The sequence below is a fragment of the Eumetopias jubatus genome, unplaced genomic scaffold, assembly GCF_037043125.1.
Source record: "Eumetopias jubatus isolate StellerSeaLion01/CBP00866 unplaced genomic scaffold, mEumJub1_p1.0 scaffold_4, whole genome shotgun sequence".
NCBI lineage: Eukaryota > Metazoa > Chordata > Mammalia > Carnivora > Otariidae > Eumetopias > Eumetopias jubatus.
This window is the reverse complement of record NW_028274810.1, coordinates 76192306-76214837: the sequence shown is the minus strand read 5'-3', so window position 1 is coordinate 76214837 and position 22532 is coordinate 76192306. Positions and strand designations below refer to the sequence as shown.

The 22532-nt window shown below is 41.5% G+C and overlaps 1 protein-coding gene across 5 annotated transcripts in view; it reads left to right on the top strand.

Annotated features, from left to right (window-relative positions):
- CAP1 (cyclase associated actin cytoskeleton regulatory protein 1) overlaps positions 1 to 22510 on the top strand; it is a 26441-nt gene extending 3931 nt beyond the window's left edge. For 2 of the 5 annotated variants that reach the window (XM_028123284.2, XM_028123282.2), the window contains exons 2-13: positions 10131 to 10252; positions 10840 to 10943; positions 12775 to 12852; positions 14619 to 14762; positions 14864 to 14949; positions 16622 to 16727; positions 17904 to 18081; positions 19452 to 19636; positions 19813 to 19936; positions 20184 to 20266; positions 20590 to 20733; positions 21337 to 22510. In XM_028123284.2, the coding sequence (XP_027979085.1) occupies positions 10144 to 10252; positions 10840 to 10943; positions 12775 to 12852; positions 14619 to 14762; positions 14864 to 14949; positions 16622 to 16727; positions 17904 to 18081; positions 19452 to 19636; positions 19813 to 19936; positions 20184 to 20266; positions 20590 to 20733; positions 21337 to 21420 (1425 nt within the window). In that variant the 5' untranslated portion in view covers positions 10131 to 10143 and the 3' untranslated portion in view covers positions 21421 to 22510. The remainder of the gene's footprint in view (positions 1 to 10130; positions 10253 to 10839; positions 10944 to 12774; positions 12853 to 14618; positions 14763 to 14863; positions 14950 to 16621; positions 16728 to 17903; positions 18082 to 19451; positions 19637 to 19812; positions 19937 to 20183; positions 20267 to 20589; positions 20734 to 21336) is intronic. The other 3 variants (XM_028123285.2, XM_028123281.2, XM_028123286.2) reach the window with 2 other exon arrangements.
- The last annotated feature ends 22 nt before the right edge of the window (positions 22511 to 22532 follow it).

Below are 22532 nucleotides of genomic sequence, written 5' to 3'. Positions count from 1 at the left end.
TTGTTAGAGTTGAATTATCTTTAAATTAATGCAAATCATGCATTCACCATGAAACTTTCTTTTTTGATATACCATTATGTAAACGTAATAAAAAGAATCAAAACTCTAAAAATGTTCCTTGGCTATAATAAAGCTTTGTTTGCCTTGTATTACCAGACCTGCAGTGTTAAACTTTTCCATTTGACTGGAAAATATAGCTGAAATGTTTCGTGGAAGGAGTGAGCTTGCTTTTTTTGTTTTTTTGTTTTTTTCCTGCAGAGGTCATTTAAAATTCCTATATTTAAGTTTAATTATAGACTTAACAGTCACATATTTTTTCATATCTCTAGCTGTAGCTGAATCATGGCTAGGGACAAACGGCATCCTTAGATCTTTGTGCAGCTACACAGCTGAAATCAGCCAATGCACTTATTCCTTATACAGGTAAAAGATCTCTGCTGAATGCTCTTATGCAGTTAATCTTCATAACATTCCTTAAATATAAGAGAGAGGGGGGAACCCATGGCCACATAAAGTTGTTTATTTGCCCCAACCATTGAAACAGCTAGTTCCTAAGTCTGACTTCAGCTTACACATTCTAACTAGCTTTACTCCTGGAATTTCAGATAGGGGACAGAACCGGAGACATGCTGATACTGGATTGGATTCTTTCCCTCCTTAGAAGATAGGCCTTTCTTTTTTAATCTAAACCTCAGATGGCAGTGACTCAGACACTAAATGTCATTGGTTCCCTCAGTGAAACCAAATGCTTGGGCAAGAACAGTGGCTCCTGATTTGGGTTAGATTTGATGGCATCTTTACTGGGGCAAAGTGGTATCTGTTCTTTGGTTTTTGGGTTAAAACAACCAATTCATAAATGTCTCCTGTTAGCATGTCTAGGTTTGGCTTTGTGACATACTAGGGCCAAGTGATGAGAACTAGGCTCTAATTCTATATTGTTAGGAGCAGAACTACCTAATGCCTTATAGCTTCGTGGTACCTTAGGAGAGATATCCAAGTGAAGCTGGGTTTTGTTTTAGTTTTAGTATAAAGAAATTATCTAGCTATGTTAAAGAAGGTTTGGATAAATGGGTAAATTGTCCAAAACCCCATCATGTCTAATGTGACAAATATTGTAAATTTTGTGTTCTCTTCAAGTTTTTTTCCACAGTGCATTTAGCTATTCCCCTGTAAGTAGAAGTCTAAGGTTTTTTTGTTTGTTTGTTTGTTTTGTTTGTTTTTAAAGTAGGCTCCACAGGGCATCTAGACGGCTCAGTTATTTGGGCATCTGACTCTTGATTTCGGCTCAGGCCACGATCCCAGGGTTGTGCGATCAAGCCCTACATTGGGCTCCATGCTTGGCACAGAGTCTGCCTGAGATTCTCTCCCTCTCCCTCTGCCCCTCGCCCCTTGTGCACTTGCTCTCTCTCTCTCTCTCAAATAAGTAAATAAATAAAGTAGGCTCCACACCCAGCATGGAGCCCAACACAGGGCTTGAACTCACAACCCTGAGTTTAAGACCTGAGCTGAAATCAAGAGTCAGACGCTTAACCAGCTGAGCCGCCCAGGCGCCCCAGTAGAAGTCTAAGTTAACACTGCAGTGAATATCTTCTACCTATAACTTTTCCCACATTCGTATTATTTTCTTAGGATGCCATCTCAGGAACAGAATTAAAAAGTCAAGGCCAAATGAAGCATTTTGAAGCAGATCAGTTGGGTTATCATAGTTGCGCTGTCATCGTGTACGAGCAGACTTGTATAGCTGCTTTTCAGTTTTCCTTAAGGGTATGACTTAGAGGAACAGCAACAGACAAAGTAGAAAACATTTTAAGCATAGCAGCTTCCAACTCAGGTAGACCAGTGGCTTAATCGCCTGGTTGAGATGAGACAAGAACTTTAGGAGTAAACCTGGTTCCATTTACTTCTGAACAACTTCCTTGAATAGGCAGAAGGAATTGGATTGTTTGAATTGTTGGAATGATGAGACTGTGAAGCAGCTTTGTCAGGAGTCACTAGCCATTTCTGATTTTTCTTGGTTTCAGACCACAAAAGAAATTGCTGGAGAATCAACCGCATAGTTTTCTTTTTGCTCTGCGTGATATCCCTCCAAGAGCTTATTCATTCTCATGACTTTGTGATATTTCTTTGCCAGTAACTTGTAAAGTCTCCAGCCTTGATCCTTCCCCAAGCTTTATTTCTAAATACTTGTCCACTTAGAAGCTTCATCTCCTCTTCAGACTCTGCTTATCCAAAACTGATCTCATCTTCTTGCCCTAATACGTGCCAGAAACCTGTTTCTGCCTATAGTGTCATCATTCTTTTAAATCCCTGGATTTGCAATTTGAGTCATCTTTGACTCCCTTCTCTGAGTGCTACAGTACTCAATAGTTAGTACCACACAGTTAGTACTTGTTCTGTGTTTAATGCACAGTTGTTTTGTATGACCTCCAGGGGCAGTACCAAGATCAGTGGGTGGAAGTTGCAGGGAAGCAGATTTTGCCTCCATATAAGGAAGAATTTTTAAATACTTTGAGCCGTCTGAATGGAATGGGCTGCCTCCAGAAGTCTCGGGTTCTCTACACTGAAGGTGTTTGAACAGCGGTTACCTGACTAATTGCTGAGGATGTTGAAGGGATTGTTCTGGCATCAGATGGTGTTTTACAAGATGATTTCTAGAATCCCTCCTAATCCTGAGAGCCAGTGATTCAACGGAAGGCAGCTTTGTTTCTCCTGCTAATTCCCTTGGGACAGGAAAACCTGTCCATTCTTTTCTATTCCCACTTAATTCAGGTACTGGTCACTTAGTTACCTTAAACTGATTATTTGTAGGTTAATTGATTCTTTTTTTTTTTTGTTTCTATATCTGGCTGGACACTAAATGTGGGTTTTTTTCCTTTCAAATATAAAAAAAATATTTTTTTCAGCAGCCCTCTTACTTTACAGCTTGGTGAACAGCAGCATTTCAACCTACTTAGACCCTAATAGCTTCCTGGTTCAACCTAACCTAGACCTTAATATCTTCCCCATTCCAAATCGCATTCTGTTTATCAGACAGTATCTGTAAAAATTTTGCTTTCATCATATTATTCCTTTACTCAAAATGCTTAAACAGCTTCACATTTATCGCAACATCAGATTCAGATACTGCCTGGCTTTCAGTGCCCTTCATAACCTCGTCTGGCTTGCTTATCCAGCCTTATTTTTCATGACACTTGATGCTCTGTGCAGGTTAACCTACTCACACTTTATATACAAAGCCTTCGTATTCTCTCCTCCTTGCTTCTGATTGCTCTGGAGTGTCTTCCCTTTTTCTTTTACTTTTTCCATCAAGATGCCCCACTTTCCTCCTGACTATCTCCAGTCCTCACTGATTTCTTCTCAACTCTCAGAGCGTATAGTCATTTATACTGTATCATTCAGAACCATACACATTCTGCAAAGAAAAAGCTCTAGTATATAGGCTGATACTATAACTTTTCCTAATTTACCGGGAATTAGGACAAGTTTTCTTCCTAATTTCTAACAGAACTTTAAAAAATGTAGTCATCATTATTTATTCCATTGGCATTTTCATTTGTGTTGGTCTTCCCAATTAGAATGAAAGTTTCTGGAGGGCAGGGGCCACATGTCTTCTGTTTTTAGTAGCTGCTAAGTACAGTGCTAAGCACTTTGATTTTATGAGCATCTTTTGTGTGCCAGGTTGTTCTAGGTGCTGCGAATTGGTGGGGCTGGGTCGGAGGAGGAGAATGGATAAATTCCCATCCTCCTGGAACCTGTCTTCTAGCACACCACGTGCAGTGATAACATTTTACATTTGAACTGCATTTTAAGGCTCCCAAAATAACTCATCTCCTTTGATCCTTCCATCTCTGTGTGCCAGGTGAGGACCCATTATTAAATGACTGCCCTGTGGTTATACAGTGAATACATGGCAGAGTTGGGACTCAAAGCTTGGTCCCCTGAATCCTAGTTTTTTTCCTTAGACTTCTGTAATTAGGACTGCCTCTCTTTTTGAAGGTTTTATGATGAACACTTAGATAGTTGGGAATCTGTACATTCATTTATGGAAGCTAACACTTGGTTCTTGGCTATTGTCAATCAGAAATGACAACAAGATCAGGCAGAGCTGTAGTTTTCTACTCTGGCACTTCTAAATTCTTGTGGAAAAGCCTTATTTTAAACATTTGCCTTCCAAATAGTGTCATCTAGCCTATGAAGAAATATTGGCCTCCGTGGAGAAAACTGAAAGCAGAGAAATTGAAAGCTGCTAATAATGTAACTAAAGACACCATGAAGAGGCCTTGAACCCACAATGCTGTGCTCAGCAAGTAGTAGGGGCTGGATGCTGTGATGAACCACATAGTCACTTAATTGCTTAAAAGTCATGTGGAGTGGTGGGAAGAGCCTCAGACTAGGATTCAGAACATTTGTGCTCGGAGTCTAGGTTCTCTACTCACAGGTTGTTCCATATCTGGCAGGCTTTTTAACTTCTGTGAGTTTTTTCATTCTAAAGGTGGGGATCAGTATCTTCTTAACAGACCCCATAATATTTTAAGTCTCAAGAGAAGCAACAGATTGATGATGTAAAGCACTTAAAACTGTAAGGTAATATTTTTAATTAATATTATATGACTAATAAGGTTATTTTCTTTATGGTACTTGGTTTGAAGATCTCTTTATCATTGTGATTTGTGTCCAAGAAGGTAGCATTTATTTGACAGATGGGGATATTTGTAAGATCCTGGGGGAATAAAAATCTCTCCAGATTTGTCAGAGAAGAGACAGCCAGACTTGTTTTGAGGGGAGAGGGTAAAGGACCTTTATTAGCCTACTATATTTATAGTGCCTACTACTACTACTGGAATTACAAAGACATGGTTCCTTCCTTAGAGTGGCTAGTTGCCTCTTAACTATTAAATAAATGATTCTAAACCATTATATTAAATGTGTGGTAGAGAGAAGTGCACGATGTTTTGTGGGGTTTTTTTGTTTAGATTTTATTTATTTGACAGAGACAGAGATAGCGAGAGCAGGAACACAAGCAGGGGGAGTGGAAGAGAGAGAAGCAGGCTTCCCGCTGAGCAGGGAGCCCGATGTGGGACTCGATCCCAGGACCCTGGGATCATGACCCGAGCCGAGGGCAGACGCTTAATGATTGAGCCACCCAGGCGCCTGATAAGTGCACAATGTAATGGGAGCACAAACTGGAAATGCTTCTTGGGGAGGTGGTACCTTAGCTGAGTCTTAAAAGGCAATAGGAGTTCTAGAGAGGAGGCAGATTGAGAAGGAAAAGCATACCTGGAAAAGCTTCCCAGAGAGGGTAACACTTTAGCTGAGTCTTAAAAGGCAAATAGGAGCTAGGAGACAGAACAACAACCAAGCAGAGTAGATAGCATGAAGGGTCAGAAGTGAGAGAAAGCATGATTCTTTCTGGAAAATGCAGGCAGTCCTGGCTTGCTGCAGTGGGTTTAGGAAGGGTGTGGCAAGAGGTAAAACTGGAAGAGAGTAGTAGCAGATAAAGCAGGACCAGATTATGGAAACCCTTATCTGGACTTGACTCTGAATGCTCTGGGAGAGTACTGAATGTTATTAAGTAAAAAGACTATCATAATTACATTTGCATTTGAGAAAGATTATGGTGGTAGTATGGAGAATGGATAAACAAGAAGTTGTATTACTGTAATTAGGAGAGACTGGCAAGGAGGTTATTGCAGTAATCTAGGCAAAGTCATGAAGACCTGATTTGTGACAATCAGGATGAAGTCAAGGGGCATCTATCTATTCAGGAGATAAGCAAGATATAGCCTATGGATTTTGATGACTGATTAGATTTGGGGGAGTAAGGAACAATATAATTTAGTTAACACTTAGGGAGTCCTTGCTGTTTTTCAGAACTGATCCAGTACTGCTACATGCACAGTTGACCCTTGAACAACATGGGGGTCAGGAGTGCTGACCCCCCCAGTGCAATTGAAAATCAGCATATAACTTTTGACTTCCCCCAAATTTACTAATAGCCTATCTGTTGACTGAAAACCTTAATGATAACATAAATAGTTGATTAACACATATTTTGTATTATATATATTATATACTGTATTCTTAAAATAAGCTAGAGAAAAGAAAATATTGTTAAGAAAATCAAAGGAAGGGGAGCCTGGGTGGCTCAGTCATTAAGCGTCTGCCTTCGGCTCAGGTCATGATCCCAGGGTTCTGGGATCGAGCCCCACATCGGGCTCCCTTCTCGGCGGGAAGCCTGCTTCTCCTTCTCCCACTCCCCCTGCTTGTGTTCCTTCTCTTGTTGTGTCTCTCTCTCTCAATTAAATAAATAAATAAAATCTTTAAAAAAATAAAATCAAAGGAAGAGAAAATACATTTATAGTACTGTACTGTACAAAATTCATATGTAAAAGGATCTGCACAGTTCAAACCTGTGTTCAAGGGTCAAGTGTATTTCCCCTTTATTCTGACTTCAGCCCTTTGGATTTTGTACTGTTGTCTCCATTATACAAATAAGGAAGCTGAGGCTCAGAAAATTTGGTAACACTCATAGTCACAGTGCCAATGAGTACTGTTATTTAAATCCTCAAACTATCTGACTTCTCTAAAGACCATGCTCTTAACCACTATACTTTGTTGCCTGATAGTTCTGGGTTACTAACTTCGTCAATCAGGTGACTGATAGTGCTGGACTTCTGAGACACTGGGGGTGGGAGGTGTGGGAAGACTATGAGTTCTGTTTTGGATACTTCAGTTTGAAATGTTTTCTGGACATCCAGGTAGGGATGTCTAGAAGGAAGCTGGATCTAAAATTATAAATTCCAGAAGGATGGCTTGAGCTGGATATGCTGTTTTGGGAGTCATTGGTCTCTAGATGGTTGTTGTGGTGCCACTCTGGAAGCAGGCTGGATGGTACTGTGATAATGCTAGTTGAAGACTTGGGAGTGGGCATGACCACCTGAAGAGTGAATATGTGTGTGGCGATGGAGAATGAGACAAGGTGTGTCTTTTGGTCCCTTCAATTCTGGATATTCTTTCCTATAGCATCTCACATTTTCACCCTGCCTCTACCAAAAACAAAAAACTAAGTACTGTTCTCCTGTTTGGTTAATGGTAGAATGAGATTACCTGTAAAGGATAGCTGTATTACCCTTTTACATTCTGTTTAAGTTAGACAGCAGAACTGTAGCTTGTTTAGCAATGAAAGCTTACAAGTCCCAAGTGAAGTACAGAAAAAAAGGATCTAAAATCTCATGAAGCTTTTACTAAGCTTTTAAGATAGGTAAGTGTTCACCAACCCTGGCAGCCATTAGAGACACTTGTACTGTTTTGCATGTTAACAATAGCCTCAGCCTATAGTATCCATTGTATATGAAGGAATGTGTTTTATAACAGAATGGGTGGTATCCTTTTTTTTTTTTTTTTTTTTTTTTAGGATTTTATTTTTAACAGGGTGCCTGGGTGGCTTAGTTGGTTAAGCATCTGATTCTTGATTTTGGCTCAGGTTATGATCTCAGGGTCATGAGATCGATCCCTGCATCAGGCTCTGCGCTGGGCATGGAACCTTGGAACCTGCTTGGGATTCTCTCTCTCCCTCTGCCTCCTGCCCCCCTCCCCCCTCACTTGGGAGCACGTCCTCTCTCTCTTAAAAAAAAAAAATGAAGGGAAAAAATATTTTATTTTTAAATAATCTCTGCACCCAACATGGGGCTCGAATTCACAACCCTGAGATCAAGAGTTACACGCTCCACTGACTGAGTCAGCCAGGTGCCCCTGGAATGGGTGGTATTTATTAATGGAAGATAGCTTGGGAGTTTACTGAATTCCTTGCCTTTTCCCCTGGGATTTATAGACTGTGGTGGATTATATGTGACTCTGTCCCTGGATGGTATCCAGAACGGTCAGTAATTTGGGTATTCAGGTGATGGTGGCATATAACATAAGGGAGAATATATTGGTTGCTTCTAGTCTATTTCATTTGTGAGAAGAGCAGAGACTTGGAGACTTCTGTTACTTCTCCAGGCCAGGGAATGAAAAGGTTTATTTGGTTCACATTTTCACTTTTTTCTCTGATTCTCTTTTAAATAACATTCTTGGGGTGCCTGGCTGACTCAGTCAGAAGAGCATGCGACTCTTGATCCTCAAGGTTGTGAGTTTGAGCCCCACATTGGGTGTAGAGATTACTTAAATCAAAACATTCTTGAGATGTCAAGATATGTGGAAGTATGGAAAATATGCTGGCAGTATAAAGAAATAAGTGATTCTTTAAAATAATAGTGTTTAAAAATGTAGAATTCGATATTTTATACTTTAATAAAATCAAAAGTATTTAAACTAGTTAAATTTTTTTCACGGATATTCAAATGTAGCATTAAATTTTTCTCACTTTTTACTATCCTTATTTAAAAATGTAAATTTTTATCTCCTGTAATGTTGCTGTATTAAGGTTGGTCTTAAAAGAGTTGAAAGCCTGTTCAGATGTCATGGCAGTGAAAGATACTGTTAACAGATAAGTTTTTTTCTATGATAAAAACAAAAAACAAACAAAAATATTCTCTGGCAAGTCACTAGGCCCAAAGAGACCAAAGCCTATACACAGAAAAGAATGGACAGGGATTATATTGTCTTCCTTGGGGCGCCTGGGTGGCTCAGTCAGTTAAGTGTCTGTCTTCGGCTCAGGTCATGATCTCGGGGGTTCTGGGATCAAGCCCCATGTCAGGCTCCCTGCTCACCAGAGTCTGCTTCTCCTTCTCCCTCTGCTCCTTCCTTCCCATCCCCTCTCGTGCTCTCTTTCTCTCTCTCAAATAAATAAATAAAATCTTTTTAAAAATTAAAAACTATATATATTGTCTTCCTTACTTTGTCTTGTAAGCTGCCTGTCTCCTCCACAGGGAGGACAGTGTGTTAGGTTGAGATCTTCTGAAATGTCATCTTTGAGGAAATTGTAATTGCTATGGTCATTTTAGTCAATTTCAAGGGTGTTGAGCTCACTTAGCTTCAGTTACCTGAACTAATTAATGTTTTGAAGTGGAATCTCTCCCAAGTCAAGGCTTTGACTGAAATTTCACTGACTTATTTTTATGATATCACTTATCACCTCAAACATTTCATGTGGGTGTGTCTTGAAAACATTCAATGATTATTTATGTGTATAGTATGGGCAACTTTCAGAACAGTTGCCCCTCTGGAGTTTTGGGATGCTATGCTTCAGGTTCATTAACTTCATAAATAAAACACCTTCTACTTGCCAAGTAGTGGTCTAGATGGTAGTGTATAATGGGGAACAAGCCAGAGAAGTTCCTTTTTCTGGTAGAGCTTAATTTCTTTAGGATTTAGACTTTGAGTGAGACTAATTTCAGATAAATTAGTACTTGTGAAAGATCTGAAAAAAGCTCTTCTGGATGTGTCTGTCTGCCTACTGCAAGTCCAGATCATACCATCCTCATTTGTGAAGCCTGGCTTAATGGCAGCATGTCCATACTATCCTTATCTGATTCTTTCAGCTGATAGGCTCTTCTCCTTCCTGAAATTCTGTTACTCTATCTGCAACATTCTTATATCACCTTAACATTTTTTTTCTATTTGTTTGTAGTTGTTAGTGTGTACATGTCAAATACCCACTATTAGGCTGTAAATTATTGAGGGCAGAATAAACATCCTATTCATCTTGGTTTGGGGCATTCCATATGTAGGCAGCAGGATGTTGTAGGAAAAAAACCCTGAACTTAGAGCTAGAAGACTTAAATTTGAGTGCTAGCTTTCCTATTAATTAGCTGTGTGACTGTAGGCAAGTCATTTAACTTCACTGTAATTAAGTTTCCTCTCCCTACAGTGTAGTAATTAACCTTCCATTCCTGAATAGTTGTTGGGAGGCACAAACTGAGATAATATATGTGACTGTACTTTATAAATTCTATATTAAATTTATAAATTCTATATTGCTTTCATTGAACACTTTTTTCGGGGTAGCTCCCTTGTTTAAAGAAGTCTTTATGATTTTGCAAATATGTTAGTCTATTTTTCATCTTGTTGTATTATTAACTTCTTCTGTTCTTCAGATTTAGCATCCTCCTCACCCCACAAGTATTCTGTCTTTTTTCCTTAGGTGCTATGTACTATTAAAACAACAAGTGACATATGATCTCTTTCAGCAGGTGGTACATTATGGCTGACATGCAAAATCTGGTAGAAAGATTGGAGAGGGCAGTTGGCCGCCTGGAGGCAGTATCCCATGCCTCTGACATGCACTGTCATGGAGACAGTGCTCCAAAAGGTAAGCAGTATACAGCGCAGCAGAATACTTTGAATGAAGACACAGCGTCTTGGCCTGAAAGCTTTCTATCAACAGTGTATTCTCTCCTTTGGAGTTAACTTCTCAAAATGCTTAATCTACTAAGTTCATTGCCTGTGAACAGATAAGGGAGGAAGTGACTTACGCAGGGAGGCCTGTGGTTATTTTAACATGAGAACTTCCTGCTTGTGTGATACTTCCTGTTCTTTTTTTAGCAAAACCACTCTAGTGTAAGTTGAGTGACAAGTGATATTAAAATTTCCTCTGTCCAAATGATTGGCAAATTAGCCTATTTTGCATATGCACCAAATTAATCATACAATGTTAGAGCTAAAAGGAAGCTCAGGGGATTTTTTTTTTTTTTCATTTTCATTTTATAGGTAAAGAAAATTAAGCTCAGAAAGGAAAAGGAACTTAGGTTCACACAGTCAGTTAGTGGTAGTACTGGACTCATGTTCCAGTATTCTGTTTACTGTATTACTTTGCCTCTCCACTTTCATGTGGAAGTGTTTTTTAACACATCATCTTTCTGGTGCATGACTGATTCTTTGTGATGTGTCTGTCTTTAGCAGGAGCAGCTCCATATGTGCAAGTATTTGACTCACTGCTTGCTGGTCCTGTGGCAGAGTACCTGAAGATCAGTAAAGAGATTGGGGGAGATGTGCAGAAACATGTAAGGATGTTTTGCCCCTTTTTCCCTCTTTGAAGGACCGGTGGCTGTCTTCAAATCCTACTCCTTGGTTTAAGAGCCCCTTGAGAGGCTCCTGGCTCCTTCTCTTTTACCTTCATTGAGGAGCTCACTCCAGGCTGGAACAGTTCCTCAGATTTTTCCAGGCCCTCTGCTTTTATCACATTTTCTGCGTGGGCTTCTTTTATACTGATAACTTGCTTGGTGCATAAAACATGGCTTGGGTGGGTGCCTGGGTGGCTCAGTCAGTTGATTTCGGCTCAGGTCATGATCTCAGGGTCATGGGATCAAGCCCTGCATTAAGCTCCATGCTCAGCGAGGAGCTGCTTGAGATTCTTTCTCCCCTTCCTTCCCTCCCCCATATGTGTACAATAAATAAATAAGATCTGTTAAAAAAATAAAATAAAATAAAATAAAATAAAATATGGCTTGGTTCATCTTTATAGTGAGAACATTCTACCATTCTGATCCCCAGCATGTTATATAACCAAGCCTAGGGTGGCTTATTCAAAGGAGTCATAGTCATGACTTAGCATTTATAAAACTATGCATGATAGTTATTAGTTATGCTAATGTGTGTTATTTTCACACTTAGTTCACAGCAAGAATGTGAAGTAGGCAATGACAGGTGCCTCTCCACCCACCTTGCTTCATGTGCTGCCACCTCTATCGTCACCACTCCCACACTCAGATATATATTCTGAATCGCTCTTTGGGACCCAAAATCTTTCTGCTAGTCCTCTGAGTGATCCTCTGTAAGCAATAACCATGTTTAGGATCTTCCTGACCCTTCAGCAAGACTGGTTGCTTGATCTTTGGAAGATTACTATTTTGAGCCTTTCATGTACCATCTGTTGGCAGTGGTGTAGCTCTACTGAGTAGGACTGGGACTTAGATACAAGAGTGAGGGTTTGCATTTTTACTTTATACAGTGTAACATTTGCAAAGATTTAAAAACACGTATCACTTGTATGTTCTAAAAACGCAAATCTAGAAAAAATAGATTACCTTATTTGAATTTTTGTATTTAGATAGTGCTTATAGCCTCATGTTTCTTAAACTCTTTTGACCGTGACTATAAGTAAGAAATATGTATTTGTATGGGACGCCTGGGTGGCTCAGTCAGTTAAGTGTCTGCCTTCGGCTCAGGTCATGATCCCAGGGTGCTGGGATTGAGTCCCACATAGGGCTACCTCCTCAGCGGGGAACCTTCTTCTCCTTTTGCCTACCACTCCCCCTGCTTGTGTTCTCTCTCTCTCTGACAAGTAAATAAAATCTTTAAAAAAATAAAAATAAAAAAAAGAAATATGTATATGTAACTGGTCATAAGTTTCACTAAGCAGTGCTTCTCCTACTTGTACTGCGCTTTTTTTTTTTTTAAATCTGAATGAGTTATGACCCAGCCTTTTAGAAATCGCTTTAACCTAAAGGAGTAAATACCTTGAGAATTTAGGCATAAATTTGGCCTTTGCCTTTACTTCTGCAAGTTTTTGAGAAAAGAGCTCTTTTGGTGATGAGAGACAGGAGGGATTTTTCAGTGCACTTCATATCGCACTGCATGTACATTTGCTAACTGATTTCATCTAAGGCTCACCTTGGTATCTTCATTTCCTGGATATGTATCCCTGATGAGTTCCAATAGGAACAGTGCTATATGTAATTCTGTTGTCACTCCCTGGAATCCAGAGTACCTGAGGAAAGCAACAGGACGTGCCTGGGTTGCTACCAGAGTACATGAATGTGGAGGTTTCTGGTTATTCTCAGGACCCTCTGCAGTTGTAATGTGTCACTGATAAGTGATTCTTCTTTCTGGCAGGCGGAAATGGTCCACACAGGTCTGAAGTTGGAGCGAGCTCTCTTGGTTACAGCCTCTCAGTGTCAGCAGCCTGCAGGCGTAAGTTCACTGCTAGTTGGTCTCTTTGTGGTTTGATACTCAGGACAAGTTGAGAAGTTTCTGCTAAATATCACAACATGCTAAAATAGATCTTCCAGGCTCATGTATGTTCACACCAAGTCCCAGAAATAGTCAGACTCAAAGTGCATGAGAATGTGCCATTGAGTATTTATTGGACTCTACTGTGGTTTTTTTTTTTCCCTGTCATTTTACTTAGGACCGTAGTTTACTCCTGGACCTTGCTTTTTCCCTCAGTAGACAACCTTTTTTAACCTCTCAACTGAGGCCAAATTCATCATATTGTCCTCTAAGCCGTTTGAGTCATAGAGAGTGGTTCTCTTGCTTCATGGTGACTGGGCTTTAGTAATGGTGCTGTGGAGATCCTAAAACCCCTAAAGTATTGCTTCTCCCCTCATCCTTCTATGGTTGGGAGCTCCCTTTAAGTTTACTCCTACCTCAAAATTTTATGCTGCCAAGGTATGAAAATCAGAAAAAATGTAGATTTTTCTCAGAGCCAAAGACTTTATTCTATTTGTTCTTTCTGCATTTGACTTTCCTAGGCAGAAGGTTAATAAAATAAGGCTTTCTGTTAATGCTTTTTTAAAACCCCTGGACCCTCAGCATGCCTAAATAACGTAAAAATAGTGTAAGATAATGTTAAATATATTAGACTCTAATTCTTAATCTGTCTTGAATGGTTAAAGTATTTTGTCTAAACCTTTTCTCCAAACTCAAACTTTTCCCAACAGATTAGGCAGCTGAGACACTGTTAATATTTCCCATGCTTTAGACTAAGTGTTGGTAAACTACAGTCTCCAGGCCAGATCTGGCCTGCCATCTCTTTTGTAAATGAAAGATTTTTGGAACACAGCCATGCCCCTTCTTTCAACTATTGTCTATTGCTGCTTTATGCACTATAATGGCAGAGTTGAGAAATTGCAGCAGAGACCATATGTCCTGCAGAGACTGAAATATTTACTGTGTGGCTCTTTAGAGAAAGTTTGCCGACTCCTGCTTTAGACTGTTTTCGTGCTAAGATCTGAGAATTGAGATGTTCAGGAAACTGAGCTGGAAGGATAAAACTGAAAGGATAAAACATGGAAACACAAGATTCATCCATTTTGCTAAGCTGCCTGTTCAAATGCCAAGCCCTCTAATTGCATTTGATTCAGCAGATCTCTGCTCAGCAGGTGCTATATGGCTAGCAATGTATTGAGGACTATAAGGATTATAAAAGAGGGCTGAGACAAAGCCCTTGTCTTTGAAAAATTAATGAGAAATATTGAAAAACATACATGGGTCCGTTAATAGTTGTGCTGATGTGTGATAAGGTGCCAGAACTGGTTACGCTGACAGGAGCTGCTGTAAGAGGCCAGTGTGGCTGGAGCTGGAGGGCTGTTCCTCATGAAGCCTGAGGAACATTTGGATAGATGGAAAAAGAAGAGACCATCATGAGTAAAGGCTCAGAAATGAGGTGGTATCTCTTATTAGTGAAACAGAAAAGAGACAAGTGTCTGAAATGGTAGAATTTTGTGGTGTAGCTGGAGTATGGGTCCTGATCCGGAAGAACCACCAAATCTAGCTTGAGGAGAGTGAGAGGATGAGCAATATTTTAGCCATATGAATCTGTGCAGGATGAATTCAAAATTTATTTGGGTGTTCGTTATAGCCCATGAAGAATTCTTGCCTGCAGAATCAGAGTTGACCCAACACATAAAGCTTTTGCAGAAAGACTAACCTGAATCTTTTCCTGCATCTTTCCCTAGAATAAGCTTTCTGATTTGTTGGCACCCATCTCAGAGCAGATCCAAGAAGTGATAACCTTCCGGGAGAAGAACCGAGGCAGCAAGTTGTTCAATCACTTGTCAGCTGTCAGCGAAAGTATCCAAGCCCTGGGTTGGGTGGCTATGGTGAGCAGTGCAGCTTTCATGGGAGGGAAGGGATGGAATGAAAGCGGTAAGGAGATACAGCTGGAGAAGCTCTGAGTCACTGACAACTTCTCTTTCTCTAGGCTCCCAAGCCTGGTCCCTATGTGAAAGAAATGAATGATGCTGCCATGTTTTATACAAACCGAGTCCTCAAGGAGTACAAAGATGTGTAAGTCCAGCCTTTTCTCAAGGGGTCAGGGACAAGCCAGCTGGTTACTTGCTGGAGTAGCACTTTGGCGTTAAGGCTGTTGTGTTGGTTCTGTACCCCAGGACTGCTTTCTGGAAAGTTTGATAGATACTGGCTCATAGAAACTGCATTTGCAAGCAGGAAGTGTTTCTGCTTTCACTTCTGCTTTTTCTCCAGGGTTTGTAGAGCTCCTTTTAGTCTTCTAATCCTTACCCTTTCAGGTTTAGGAAGTTTTGCTAGAGGTAAAATGGACGAATGCCCTTTATTTTTTTTTTTAAGATTTTATTTGTCAGAGAGGGAGCACAAGCAGGGGGGAGGGGCAAAGGGAGAAGCCGGCTCCCTGCTGAGCAAGGAGCCTGATGCAGGGCTCGATCATGTCCTGAGCCGAAGGCAGATGCTTAACTGACTGAGCCACCCAGGTGTCCCAACGAATGCCCTTTAATTTGCCTGTTTAGACAAGGTGGATTTTGTTCCTTTGTTGAGAATTTCTAACTCGCCCCATAACAAAAGGTTCAGTAAGATTTACTAGGAAGTTTACTACGTAAAGTGAGAGGAGGGCTGTTTTGGCAAAGCACAGGTATCAAGTAAGGGGCATGGGGGTCATTGTATGTCTAACCACATATGTTCACCAGTCCTAACAGACTTCTCCATTGTTAGTTTTGAGCTGGAGTGACTGCAGGCAGCTATCACTCATCTGCATAATTACCCAAACCCTTCCTTTCTTCCATCAATCATTTGTTGAGTAACTACTCTGAAGGAATAGCCTTCATGTGTGTGAAATAGTTTCAGAACACCAGGTACTTCCTTGATCTTTCCAGCAACCTGGAGTTAAGCATTGCAGTGTTTTGATTTACCCCACCATTAAACTCCACACTTTACAGTTGAGCAAATTAGGTCTTATGCTAAATAGCCAGAAAGTCTTCCAGCTAATATATAAGAAGAGGGGAGACTTGAACCATAGTGCAGTGCTCTTTCTATAATCTAATGATGATGATTTCCTCCAGGGAAGTTTTAAATTTTTGGTGGGAGGGGCATATTTTGACATAAGGCACTGTGCTATAAGGCAGTTAAGTTTCTTGAAGTCCTGGAGTTCCACAGTGATGCCCGAGGAACCTTCTCTCCACCACAGCTTCATGCACAGAATGTCTGCTTTTATTAGTTTTGTATATTATGTTCTGCCTAAGGTCTACTTAGAAAAAACGGTTTTGCTATACTTAAAAAAGTTTGAGGAATACTGCTATACTAGATAGGAAGAGATACGATCTGCAGTCCCTATCCTAATGGACTTTAGTCTAATTAGGGTAATAGAATAGGTTAAAAAAGAATAGTAAAGCTTGGGGTTTTTTTTAAAGGTTTTATTTATTTGATAGGGAGAGCACAGAGGGAGAGGGAGAAGCAGACTCCCTGCTGAGCAGAGAGCCCGATGGGGGGCTCGATCCCAGGACCCTGAGATCGTGACCTGAGCCAAAGGCAGACGCTTAACCAACTGAGCCACCCAGGCGCCCCGTAAAGCTCAGTTATGATAGAAAAGCTGCCATGGAGCAGAGCCACGCCAGAGCCAGGAGAATACCAGTTCACAGATAGGAGGGGCTCTGGAATCGCTATTGTAATGTACCCTGGCCATCTGTGATGAGTTCTTCTTTAATTCTCCCAGCGATAGGAAGCATGTGGATTGGGTCAAAGCTTACTTGAGTATATGGACGGAGCTACAGGCTTACATTAAGGAGTTCCATACCACCGGACTGGCCTGGAGCAAAACGGTGAGTCTTCCCTCCCTCCCTCTATCCCTTCAGGACGGGGTCCATATAAGTTTCTTAGACTTTGTTGCTACCAAGGTCCAAGAAGGAATGCTAGTCTTTTCAGTGGAGAGTAGAAAGAAAAAGGGGAGGAAAAAAAGGGAAAAAAGAAAAGAGTACAGAAAGCAAGGATCAGAGAAATACTCAGTCCTACTCAGGTTCAGTACACGGATCAGAGGCTGCGGTTGGGCTCACGGGCAGCCGGAAGAATGAGTGACATGATCCCAACCCTCCAGAAGCTTAAAAATAGAAATACAAAAATCCTAAGTCAAATCACCAAGCTAAATGCTATACAAAGATAGAGACTACAGAGTAAAAGGGAGCGTGCGTCTCAGTGGAAGAGATAGTATTTTGAACAGGTGTACTCTGATCTGAGACTTTTTTCAAGAACAGAACAGTGAGAAGTGGGAGAAATGGGGATGCTAGCAAACAGCATAGCTTAAACAGAGTACGTGTAACATGTAGAGTAAATGTAGAGATTGGTCATCTCTGGCTTCAGTAAGGAGAGAGTCAGATTTTTGGGAGAAAAGGCTGGAAAGGAGGGTTGATTATGACTTTTAGACTTAATAATAGGTGATAAGTACCTATCATAGGTATTTGAGCAAGAGAGTGATAATGATTAGACTTATCCTTAAGAGAGTCTCAGTTTATAGGTTAGGGATAAGGGCTCGTGCTCAGACTGTGGAAGTGCTCTCATGATGCTAGGGGGTTGGTACAGAAGAACTTGCAGAAGCTATAACCAAGATAATAGAAAGATTTGATGGAATTGAGGGGGTTGGAAGACTCCAGAAGATTGAACAGTCAAGCTTGGATAGCAGCGTCTTTTACTTAAATAGAAACAAGGGGGTGATTGTACAGTCTTGACCTTGTTGAGGCTGAGGTACTTGTGACACACTAAGTTGATTTAGAGCTGGCTCTAGAGGCCCAAGGAACGATGGGAAAGTTGAAAAATGGAGCTGGGTTGGATCCTTGGGAAAGGGTAAGAGGGAATAAAGCCAAGCTGGGTGTGGATAGGGAGCATGAATCAAAGCATCAAGGGCTACAGTGGGTACCCCATGTCCCTGAATACATGTAGACCCTATTAGGAAGGGTACAGAGGGGAAGAGAGGATGGCTGTGTCACCTGCCTTTATTATTCCAGGGGCCTGTGGCAAAAGAACTGACTGGATTGCCATCTGGACCCTCTGCTGGATCAGGTCCTCCTCCTCCCCCACCAGGTCCACCACCCCCACCAGTCCCCACCAGTTCAGGCTCAGATGAGTCTGCTTCCCGCTCAGCACTGTTTGCGCAGATTAATCAGGGAGAGAGTATCACACATGGTAAGTGAATATTTTGGTAAGAAGAGTTGGTACAGTAAGTTGTTTGGGCTAGATCTTACCAACTAGAGACCTGACGATCTATAAACCATAACCCTGGTCTGTGTATGGGAGATTTCATTTGGGGTGTCACTGTCCTTCAGGTTGCCCAAAGGGACCTCAAAGCTGGCTTAAATGGAAACTGAAATGGGTGATTACAGTTGAGGGAACCCTTCTGCCCCATAGTTAAGTTGTTTAATATTAAGTGGCGTATATAGAGTACCCTGTTGTACCAAGGCACAGTGCTGGCAGTTTACCCTGGAGCCTTTTTGGTGTTACCACACGGTCTCTTTTGGAAGTCATTGTATGTGTGTGTGTGTCAAGGGGGTAGGGGGTTGTGAACTACCTCAGAGGATGTTTATTAGTCATGGAAATTTTGCGTAAGATTTACCAATGTTGGTACAGAAAAAGTAGACACCCTATACGCAGCAGGTAGAGGACTAAATTATACAGCCCTCTTGTAGGAATCTGCCTATAAAAATGTCTAAAATAAAGAACAAGTATTATATAGTATTTTTTGTAGTAGCGAAAAATGGTATAACAACCTAGATATCCAGCAGTAAGGTTAACTATGGTATGGCCGCCTAATGAGATATGCAGCCATTTAGTCTTTTTCTACAGTGAACCATGCAGTGTTGGAGAAGAAATCTAGTATTTATACCACAGCCACAAGGAGTGGTGCAGCTGAAAGGGCCAGTCAGTATTGGTTATTTAGATTGGGCCATATTCAAAAGCAAGAGGTTTATCAGCCTGCAGCAGGTGATTATGGAATGTTTTCCTTAAAAAGAAAAAAGACATTTTTAGAAACTGTAGGTTAACATGAGAAAATTTTTAAGTGTTAACTGGTTAAACCAAACTTGTTAACAGTGTGTATGGTTATAACCAAATACAAAACTTCTATCAGTAGGAATTTAAATGCAAACACTGAGTAGGGGGCATGGTAGGTCAGCTGTGGGTGAGGTGTCTTTCCTTTTACCATATTTTCTTTACTATCACGTATTACTTTTTCTTCTGTTGCTTTAAAAACTACATATTTTGTGAATATATATTCGGTATGTGTGTTTCAAGATCTTTTTCTGTGCATTCACATACCCATTCCTTTCATACACATTCCATGTTTTTGTTTTTGTTTTTTTTAATGGAACTGTATATTTGAACCATGGGGTAGAAGGGAAATTCTAAAAGCACTTCTCCAAAACTGCCTGTGAGAGAACATCTTAAAGGCCTTGGCTTTCGGCTTCAAAGTTTTTGTTAAAACTGAGAGAAGTTGGTTATTGCCTCAGCCCAAAGCCGTGGTATGAAGGTCAGGCACAAGGTAGCTGTTGTTCCTACAGCCCTGAAACATGTATCTGATGACATGAAGACTCATAAGAACCCTGCCCTGAAGGCTCAGAGTGGTCCAGTACGAAGTGGTCCCAAACCATTCTCTGCACCTAAACCAGGAGTCAGCCCATCCCCCAAGCCAACCACAAAGAAGGAGCCGGCTGTACTTGAACTGGAGGGCAAGAAGTGGCGAGTGGTGAGTTAAAAATGCCAGGACTCGGGAAGCAAGTGGGGATGGGATTTAAACAGAGCACAGCCAAATGAGTGCAGGGTTCTGGCTTAAGACTAGAAGAACAAAAGTTTGGGATAGCTTGTTTTCGGGGCTAGTGTGTATTAGTGATGAGATTCCTAAAAGGGGTATCTCTTTAACAGGAAAATCAGGAGAACATTCCCAACCTGGTGATTGATGACACAGAGCTGAAACAGGTGGCTTACATATACAAATGTGTCAACACGACATTGCAAATCAAGGGCAAAATAAACTCCATTACAGTAGGTGAGTTTTTGTCATTGTCCTAGGCAGGCTCTGTCCTAGAGTCTGAGAGGGCTGGAACCATACCTACCCTATTCCTAAAGATTCTTAAATTTATTACAGTAGCTTCCTTTAAAGTTATACTATTGATGGGGCGCCTGGGTGGCTCAGTTGTGTCCAACTGTTGATCTCAGCTCAGGTCTTGATCTCGGGGTCGTGAGTTCAAGCCACGTGAAAAAGTTATACTGTTGATCTGTTCCCTTTCTTCTAGATAACTGTAAGAAACTCGGTCTGGTGTTCGATGACGTGGTGGGCATTGTGGAGATAATCAATAGTAGGGATGTCAAAGTTCAGGTAACTTGATATCTTGGCTCCTTCCTTTGGTCCCTGAGGAATTAACTGAAAGACATGGCTGACCCACAGATGTTGCTGTGGTGGGAATTTGATTCTACTGAGTCTGTAAGCTGAGCTGCTTTGGTGGCAGAAAAGGAGTTGGCTCTTATAGTGAGCCCTTTCCGGCACCCATTCCCAACCCACCTCTCGTATCCAGTATCTGCTGTGTACCTGTGAGCTTTTCATGTAGTTGCTGAATCACATGAAACAGGGCAAGCTTTTTCCTGAAATTTACTGTTGCTCTCCTCAGCCATTGGGACTCAGCTTCTTGGTTTCCTCTGCAGGTAATGGGTAAAGTGCCAACCATTTCCATCAATAAAACAGACGGCTGCCACGTTTACTTGAGCAAGAATTCCCTGGATTGCGAGATAGTCAGTGCCAAATCTTCTGAGATGAATGTCCTCATTCCTACAGAAGGCGGTGACTTTGTAAGTTCCTTGATCTCTTTGGTGGTATGATCTAAAAACAGGAGGGACTGAAGATTTCTTGCATTGGAGAAAGCTAGTTCATGGCCATTCTGCACTGAGTGGGTCCAACCTAGCAATACACACCTCAAACACCCATGAGTGTGAGATAGTCTCTTGAAGTAGAGCTCCAAAGGAGGGTGGCTTTCCTTTCTTAGGTTGAGCAGACGCTCAGGGTAGTAACAAGGAATGGGATTGAGTCATAGTCCCCTATAGGACTGGCGCCGTGCAGCCGTATATGTCCTTATCTGCGCCTCCCAGGTCTGTCTGTCCCAAGATTGCTGATCCAGGAACAGTAGGAAACAGACTCACACCTCTGCCTCTCTGGCCTTGGGGCCTTTCTTATTCCTGCACCACAGTGCTCCTCCGTTATGTCCGTGGCAGGGGAGGTAGGTAGTGCGAGATGGGCTGCCAGTTACGTGGCCAGGCTGCTACGTTTGGTCTCGCTCTCACAACGTCCTACTTGCTCCAGGAGTTTAGTGGAAGCAGGCATTGGGAGGAAAGTGTTAAGATTTAACCCCAATTTATTTTGTAGCTTGGATTGAAATGTGGTTTTTTTATTTGCAGAATGAATTCCCAATCCCTGAGCAGTTCAAGACCCTATGGAATGGGCAGAAGTTGGTCACCACAGTGACAGAAATTGCTGGATAAGCGAAGTGCCACTGGGTTCTTTGCCCTCTCCCTCACACCATGGGATAAATCTCTATCAAGACGGTTCTTTTCTAGATTTCCTCTACCTTTCTGCTCTTAAACTGCTTCTCTGCTTTGAGAAGCACAGCTACCTGCCTTCACTGAAATATACCTCAGGCTGAGATTTGGGGCGGGAGAGCAGGTCAGTTGATCTTCTGCAGGAAGGTGCGGCTTTTCCCTATCGGCTCAACCACACCGCCAGTCCATTCTTAAGGAACTGCACACCAGGACTGGTGTGTTTTTAGCTTTCAGCCTTTGGGGGCTATTTGACCAACAGTCTTTTGGAAGAATAAAGCAGTCCCCAGGCATTAACAGATCAGAATGTTCACACAACTTCTTTTTCTAACAATGAGCATGAAGGTAGCAGAGGCTGGTGTGATTCTAGCTGATTCTTCTAACCAAACTAATTTTTCATTGTTGACAAGTGAGGCAGGGGTTGCACCGGACCAAAGGCTGAAGCTTGGCCAGCTAGCATTCCAAGCAAAATTGTTTCCCGTAAGCATTCCTTTCATTCTGCGTTCCGTCCTGGGTCTGCCTGAACCTGAGAGAGTAGGTTCTCCTGGTGTGAGCCGCTGCAGCAGTGCCCTGCACCCAGGCCAGTTTAAGGAGTCTTGGCCCCTTCCTTTCACTGGGATCCCTGCCCAGCACGTTCCTACAGAGACGACTTAAGCAAGAAAAAAAAAAAAGGAAAACACACCATTCCAAGGAAATCTGGAATTCCTTCCTCCTTCCGTGCTAGGTGCCTGTCCTCCACCTTCACTGCCTCCACTGCCCCGTCATGCTCAACTGCTTTTGGTTTCTGTCTGGGCACCTGAACAAAGGACGAAAATCTCCACCGTAGCCTGGTTTTAGGTCTTATGTAAGCATCTTGCACAGCACTGCTAAGGTAAATTACAGTTTTTCTCTCTAGGACACTTACCAAAATACGCAACTTTTTTGGTGGGAAGAGAGATTGTCCTGTGACTTCTACCCATTTCCTGAGGCCTGTGGAAATAAACCTTTATGTACTTAAAGTTATACAGAAAACAGAATAAAATTAATACCAAACTTGCTTACTATCTGCCTCTGATGTT